This window comes from Chelmon rostratus, chromosome 1 (assembly GCF_017976325.1).
Source record: "Chelmon rostratus isolate fCheRos1 chromosome 1, fCheRos1.pri, whole genome shotgun sequence".
In the NCBI taxonomy this organism is placed as follows: domain Eukaryota; kingdom Metazoa; phylum Chordata; class Actinopteri; order Chaetodontiformes; family Chaetodontidae; genus Chelmon; species Chelmon rostratus.
This window is the reverse complement of record NC_055658.1, coordinates 24,845,652-24,853,775: the sequence shown is the minus strand read 5'-3', so window position 1 is coordinate 24,853,775 and position 8,124 is coordinate 24,845,652. Positions and strand designations below refer to the sequence as shown.

Genomic DNA, 8,124 nt, shown 5'->3' with positions numbered 1-8,124 from the left:
TAGTTGCAGCCTTATGTGAAACAGTTTTATCCTGATTGTCACCCAACAAAGAAGATTTTGTGCATAAATGTCATAAATACTGTGTCAACTAAAATTGGACTTTTGCCACACTGTGCCTGCATGTACGTTTCCTTCAAACCAAAAGTAATTATGATGCCTGATACATCTGAATATCTCATGTTTGCTGTGTTCATGTTAAATAAAAGCTCTCTGTGTGATTTCAGTTGATTTCCATTTTGCGCTGGAACGTGCGTTGACCTGTCTGCCTTCCTCCGCCTGTTACTCAAGAGACTAATCTCATAATAAGATGAAAATCTCTCGTTTAAACAGGGGAAACCTTTGTGTGAAAAGAGCTTAAGAAAGGCCAGAATGAGAATGTTGAGCGTTGTTTAACACGTGAGGTAAAGCCTTGACTTGAGTTTCATTTTTATGATGTAACAAACAGAAAGGAAGGACATGTAGTGAGAGGACAAAGACAGATCAAACTGCAAACTGGAGCTTAAAGATGGACTCAGTGGTGCACGTGAAGCTTTGACTGTTCAGCTGTGCAGCATAAAGAACATCTAAAGTTCATTTTTTTTGCAGCACACTTTGCAGTGTAAACAGTCGAATGTCCTTTGAGTTTTCTTAATCTGGATCTGTGAGCTCGCTCATATGACAGAGGCCGCAGAGGACCAGCTGATCTGAGCCCAGGATTTTCAGACTCTGTTAGGACCCACAATGCTCTGCTGCCGCAGTTTCAACATAGAAAGGCCACCAGCGCTGTAAAAACAGCTGGATGCTGTTCTTACCTCATGAATCAAAGTTCAATTTAAGACTTATAACACTGAACGACTGCACTAAAAGCAAAGCTGTGGGGTTCTTTTTCTCTCCAGAGTCGTCTTTTATTTTTTATTGTTCATTTTTATAATTATATTTTATTCTATTTCAGTCACTGACACTGACGTTTAATGTTTCCAGTTCTGCTTGAATCAGAAGGTAAAGTAATGCTGAGTGACGTCTCTTATCAAACTGACATTTGTTTGAATTACAGCAACACTCGCTTCAGCTGCAAGCATCTGCTCTTTCAAAGTGATGTGAATTTCAAACACTTCATTTCCATATTACATTAATACTGTCACTGTACAGCTGTCTGAAGAAGTGTCACTTTAATGGTAATATTTGCTACATTTACCATAAACAAAGGACCTTGAAGAGTTAAAGGAGTGGCGTTTCATCTACCTGAAACAGAAAAGTTTAAAGCCACTTCCTGTTTTGTGCTGTAAAATGATCCAGATTTCACTCCAGTTTCATATATGTGTGTGTGTGTGTGTGTGTGTGTATCATTCCACACATCCAGCAACTATTTTTCTGAATTATCACTCAATTTTCAAACCACATAATTTCTGTGCTAACAAAGAAAAATCAGACCTGCTTCTCAGTTAAAGTTGTGATGGGTTTGATCAGTTACCGTATTCACCCTTCAGAGTTGATTTCTGGAGGCATCAAGCTCAGAAAACTGAGTTCAGTTCAACAGAGTTCTGAAGTTTAATGGAGCAAACGGGAAAAACAGATACTAACATGAAACTTCAGATCAGAAGAAAACACAAGGAAACAAGGAGGTCGTTATAAGACGTTGAAGTTACAGAACCGGTGGGGTGTGGCAGGAGTCAAGGTCAAACGAAGATGCTGCGTTCAGAGTTCAGATGAGAACAGGGAGAGAAAAGTGCTTCACAGCAGTATCCATCCATCTCTGAGCCAGAGCCTCGCTGGGAAGGATTATTACCCAAAGACAGGACAAGAAAAGCTTTAACAGGCCCTTAACTCAGTATGTTTCTCTTCCATCCTGCAGTAATTGGAAAATATAAGAATAAGAATTAATTGGCCTTTTTCAAATTAGACATATTTTTAATAACAACTGAAACTGTAACTCAGACTGAAGGACTCAACTGTCATCGACATTTTATGTTTAAAGATTATGTTGAGTGTGTGTGTGTTGACTATTTGTGTGTTAAGCAGACAGAAGAGGGCGCTGTTTGATTGAGTCTCGTCATTGCAGGAAGTCCAGGTCTCAGTAAACACATCCACACTCATTGTAGCTGACACACATTATATATCCATTTAATTCTTCATTCATTTGCATTTGATGCATAGGGAACTGTTTATTGGTGAAAGTCTGTGATATTCTGATAAAAAACAAAAACAAAAAGCATTTTCAAGCAATTTTTACTTCATCGGCTTGACAACATGAATGTAACAGTACACAGTAATGTCAGTGGGGATAAACAGTCCATCTATGACCAAACAAATAAAGATCTGCATTGTCACAAAAAACACAAAAATAATGAAATACTAGAGGACGAAATGTGATCAGAGCCTAAATATGATACAAATAGACAGCAAGCATGATGATAAGAACTGAATTGCATTTTCATTTTCAGAACGACCTGATGTGGAAACAACAAACAAATAATAAAGTGGCCTTTAAAAAAATAACAGCACGCAGAATCTCTGATATGTGCACAGAAATACAAAGCAAATATGTGTCAACCATTGTCCTCCAAACCCAGAGGTCACTGACGACTGCAGGGCTTTCGGCGGGATGGTTTTAGTTTTTGAACATGTCACACAGCAGTTTCTCCATGGGCGTGTTTCCGATGGTCCTGTGGAAGAACAGCAACTCGATCCGCTCCGAATTCACAAAACGCAGAGAGGGAAGAAGAAGAAGCAGCTTTCCGAACCTGAAAACACACAGGAAACAAAAACAGCATCAACTTCTGCATGAAACAGGAAATGAAACAATTTGTTGCAACAAGGAATTGAGAGTTCAAGATTTGACTGAAGTGGGAAAAAATCCACCTCTTTACACTGAAACATGGTTTATAAAAGAACTACAGGTGCCTGTGAGGCTTCATTAGTCCAAGTCAGAGTTTTAGTCATATGAGAAAAGTTGAAGATGAGTCTCAAATCTGTCAAAGCAGGCTGAGAAGTCTCAAGTCCTTGAAGGCAACATTTTAATTTTAGAACTGTCTGTGCTAAAAATAGCTTTCACCAGCAGCTTTCAGCGCACAGTGATTGATTCGGGCCGTGAGGTTATGCAGAGCTTTTCTTGTCATTTTCTTATTCTTCATGATACAAATCCAAAACTCTGACTCATTTTGTGGTCTGTGGGTGTTACCTGGCTGGTTGACTCGGGTAGTGTGAGCGGATGTGTTGTCCCAGCATCACCTGAGACTGATCCTGCAGGTTCTCCACTTGTTCTGGATCTTTCAGCCCACGAGTCTCTGTGGAGGAGAGGAAACACTGATGTGAGTCATAGATTCAGTCAGTAATGTGAGCTGGTGTCATTCATACTGACAGCTGAATTATTTAGAACTGAAATGTCCTAAAAACAGGAGCAACTGTCAAGAAGAAAGTAACACTAACCATTATTATTGTTGTTGTTGTTGTGGTTGTTATCATCATGACCAAAGAATAACCAGATGCAACAAATATTCATATGGGCAAATTATTAAATATGCCAGAGGTGTGAGAGGAGCCACTTTAATTCAAATAAGCATACTTCAGTGTTCTAATATAATGTTCTTGTGGATTATGTTCAGTTGCTTTACTGGAGTTGGAGTTTTTTGTATATTTTCTAGCTCCTCATTCTAAGAATTAGGTTTTTCACCTCCTGACTTTTGTCCCAGTGCCTAAATAAAGTGTTTAAAAAAAATCATCCTGCTAGCTGCCCTCATGGGTAGAAATATCGATCACACTCTACAATATGAAAGTACTAACTGGGTTAAAAATAATTTGCCTACAAGGAGGCGCAAGAGAGAAGACCATTCAGTCTTCAATGTAAAAATAGTTCATCACCATCGGGAGAAAAAAATGTCCTCAGCATGACAACCTGCATATGTGTTAGGTTAAGGTCATATTTTCTATATTTATGTTGAGTTTGTATGATTTTATGTGGCAGCATTTAATTACATCACCATCTGGAAAGCCAAAGCTACTGGGCCTGGTAGAAGATTTATTTACAGTCCTTTAGGGCCTTAGAATCAAATCATTAAAGGAGAAATGATTAACTGTAATTAAACAGAAGATAATTGATTATTTGTTTTACTTGTAGTTTCAGCTCCTCTCAGTGCTGCTGGCCTCACCTGGCTTGAAGAGCACGATGGCCTTGAGGCAGGCGAACTCTGTGGGATCGACGGCGAGGGCCTTGAAGCGGCTGAAGACCTCCTGCAGGAGGCGCAGGTCCAGGCTGGTGTAGCTGGTTTTCCCCTGCATGCCGGGGCAGAGGTCGGGCAGAGAGAGCAGCGGGCAGCTGTCCAGCGGCAGAGACCACTGGATGGCGCAGAGCAGGAAGAGCTCGCTCCACGCCTCTTCCAGCAAGATCACCTGGTGGGACAGTGACGCAAAACAAAGCTGTAAACTAAAGCTTTGTAACCACAGTGATTAAAGCTGAAACAAAGAGGTATGGAAGCCCAACTCTGCCAAAAAAGAACTTGCTGAGAATGGATACTCCATAATTTATAAAATAAGAGTGAGCACAAATTTCATATAATTATCCCGCAGTACTACTTTTTCCACAATTATGACTTCCTTTCATTTTGTGACAAAAAACAGAATTTGAATTTGAGAAAAAATTATGTTTACATATTTTTGACCTATAGGGTCAAAATTTTAGTTTATATTTGATCTTTTTGTATAATTCCTACAACCAGTGTCAATTTCATCAAAAAAACACTGACACAAAAAAATTTACAGCAAAATTTTGACTAAAATTAAACAATAAATGAACAAACTAAATAAAACTAGCTAAAAACTTAAATTGTTTTCAACAAAAGATAGCTAAATGATTATGTGAAAGGTGGATGAATGACAAGAATTTTACTAAAATGAATGAAAATTTTTGTCAAAAGACTAAAATTTAATCAAAATTGGGTACCAAAATTTCTGAGTCTCACCTGGTCTCTGAACGGCAGGTTGGAAAAAACCGGCAGGTTCTTGGCCCACTTCACTGACATGAAGAGCAGCCTTGCCGAGGTCTCGTACACATTTTCGGAGCTGGACGGGTACAGAGCCATGTGGTACTCCGAGGACGCTCGCTCCGGCTCGTTGCTGGTTACATCGATGTTCTCGTCCACTGAAATTCAGGGTTCAGGGTCAGGTCACAAATTTGGCAGTATCGGTTGGGTTCAATCAAAGCAGTTTATCTATGCATGCTAACATGTTAACTTTGTTAGCTTGCTAGCATGCTATCTTTGAGCATGTTCATATGCTAATTAGGCTTGCTACATGCTGAATATTGCATGTTAAATGGAAGTATTCTAATGCCAGACAGCCCCCTAAGAAAATGAATTGAAATGAATAGTGCATTCTGGACTTTTGGCCTTTTTATCTTAAATTATATTCCTCTTCCTTCCTGAAAACAGTGTTGTTGTAATGGTGACCTCACACTGTACTGTTAAGCTGTCACAGATTTTGATCAACGTCGCCTCGCTCTCAAATATTAAACCCTCCTCACCGTCCTCGGGCTCCAGCTTGGCGCAGGTCTCAGCCGTCATGAGGCTGGCCATGAAGCGGTGGTTGTTCTGGGGACTGATGCAGCGCTGTGGGGCGACAGAGGAGGTGATGGACATGGAGGAGGAGATATGGGGCCACGTGATGACAGAGCCACTTGAGGAGGAGGAAGAGGAGGAGGAGGAAGAGGATGAAGAACAGGAGGTGGGCTCCCGTGTGGTGGCAAGGTGGTCCTTCTCGGGGTCCACGTCGATGGAGTCCAGACGGACCTGAGCTGTGCTGCGGGGCTGCCGCTCGTTCTGCACCGCTGCAGTGAGGAGGAGAAGGACTTTTCATTTTGACTTCACACACTTTTATTTGAACCTCACAGTGAAGGTTCCTCACATTGTCTCTCACATCCTCGCATCTGTTTCCACACTTACCATCTTTATTCATGCCCGCCTGCAGGCACTTCTTCAGCCGACAGGCCTGGCACTGGTTACGATGAGCTTTGTCCACTGGACACATGCCGGTCCCAGCCTGGCACCTGTAAAATCCACAGCCAAGGCATTAAAGGGAGAGTCCACTCAAAACTAACAATATGAACAATTATATTAGATATTAGATTAGATATTAGATTTACATGTTCTATTCTTGTTTTTATTGTCATTCTATGTCTTTTTTTACAGCAAGCACTTGGTGCATGTGATTTCTTCACTGTAAAGCACTTGGAGATGCAATTCTTTCATGAAAGAATTATTATTATATTATTCATTTATATGAAAAGCCACGTATGACCATCTGCATGGACAACTGTGGACCATATGGACTCTACCAATCAGTTTACGATGTTTTAAACTTGTTTCCATTTGATTCTGCTGTTATGAGAAAAAAGCACATATTTATACTAACAGAAAAACGATCTATGAATCATTTCTTTCATGATATTACACCAAAATGTGAGGCTGTGGATATAACTGAACTTAATGGGAATTTTTCGGATAAAATGATGAAAAGCGTGTCATATTTTTACTTTGAATTTGCCTTAATTTCCCATAATGCACCTCCTACACTAACTGGCTTTCATGGGTCGTGGACAGCTTTCTCTTGCCTGTAAATGAGCCTCCTCCTCACGCTGCGTTTGAAGAAGCCGCTGCAGCCGTTGCAGGCGTAGATGCCGTAATGTTTCCCGCTGCTGGTGTCTCCGCACACTTTGCAGACCAGAGCCGGGCTCAGAGCTTTGCCCGGGGCTGGACTCTTGGCTGCGAGTCAAACACGGTCACACAGGGCAGGTCGGTTAGTGCCATTCATGTAGTCTGGTATTGTTTCACACATGTGCCTGCCATCTGTACTGTTAGCTCAGTCTGCATGCAGCTCAGCAGTCGGACAAAACCCTCCAGTCAATATTGCAACAGCCGTTTGGGTCTGAAAATCTCATTTAGTGGATGAGTATGAAGTTAAAACAATAAATAACTGGGAGCAGATTAACAACTAACACAAACGATGCAGGGATGCTGAAATTAATCCAAATAAACCCATTAATTCTCATAAATTCACAGAGCAGTTTTGCTCACAGTTGCATAATAAATATTCATTTTGTCCTTGTTTTACTTTGATTAAGTATATTTGAATTGCACTTATGCAAGTTTGGAGCAAACAACTGTGTTTCTATTTGAACAAAAATGGATTTCTGTGCATATTCATGAGCTTTCAGTTTGACCTCATGATTGTGTAATGTTAAAGAAACTTTCCATAAATTAAACAGATGGTCTTAAAAAGACAGAAGGCACAAAACAGTTTTGTCATCTGGGATCTCAAGCACAAACTTATAATTTAAAAATCAAGATGATTAGAAATCTGTTTTTTTTCCTGACTACAGGCCTAGTTTAGGTCTCATCCTTCAGGCTTCAGGCTTCAGGCACCTGTTGCTCCTGCTGAAACTCACCTCCTCTGCTGTCATCAGTCCCACCGCTCCCAGAGGACTCAGTGGGGGAAGCGGAGGACATCATGGGGATCTTCGACAGGTGGTCCTCCATCATTTTATATTAAAAATGTCTCCTGAGTAATGACGAAGGGAGATGAGAAACTTTGTTGTTCACTTTTAGTCCTCTTCTCTGGAGTTTTAAACTTTCAAGATACAGCGTCCAAGGTCAACACACAAAAAGCTCCTTTTGTTCCAGAAATATGTAGCTGTCAGGCCTCCAGATGGGAGGTGGAGTCCCCTGCAGAGGCTCTACTGTGTTGCAGCCTCTGGTGTGGAGATGCAGATGGGCTGGGGTCCTGCCATCAGCTCGAGCTCCCACTTGTTGCACGTCAGCAGGTTGTGAGTCCTCCCTTTGGCCGTCGGGGTCCGTCACTGTCTGTGGGTGCTCCTCGGTGGCTGCTCCTCAAAAGGGAGCCCGGGGGGGTGGAGGGGGAGGATTAGCCCCATGCGCTGTGTAAGCAGCATGCTTATTTGTCATCCTCTTAATCTTTACTGTTCATCTACTGGATCAATCAGTCACATTGCCAGAACATTGGTGCTCGGATCTTCATCTGCAAACAACAACAGAACAGAACAGGAGCAGGGATGACTTCTAAAACTCCATCTGTAACTTTAGACCAGTTCCCATCCAGCTCCGTCTCCTCGTGTCTCCTCTGCCCATGAGGGCATCC

General features: G+C 41.4%; 1 protein-coding gene across 1 annotated transcript; it reads right to left on the bottom strand.

The window, feature by feature from the left end:
- Window positions 1–2,220: 2,220 nt before the first annotated feature.
- Window positions 2,221–7,810, bottom strand: LOC121605983 (photoreceptor-specific nuclear receptor-like). Its single transcript, XM_041936137.1, has 8 exons — window positions 7,415–7,810; window positions 6,581–6,731; window positions 5,913–6,016; window positions 5,495–5,797; window positions 4,935–5,113; window positions 4,125–4,365; window positions 3,158–3,263; window positions 2,221–2,720 (listed from the first exon to the last, which is right to left on the bottom strand). The coding sequence occupies exons 1-8, from the start codon at window positions 7,506–7,508 to the stop codon at window positions 2,588–2,590; spliced, it is 1,311 nt and encodes a 436-aa protein (XP_041792071.1). The 5' UTR covers window positions 7,509–7,810; the 3' UTR covers window positions 2,221–2,587.
- Between the last annotated feature and the right edge of the window lie 314 nt (window positions 7,811–8,124).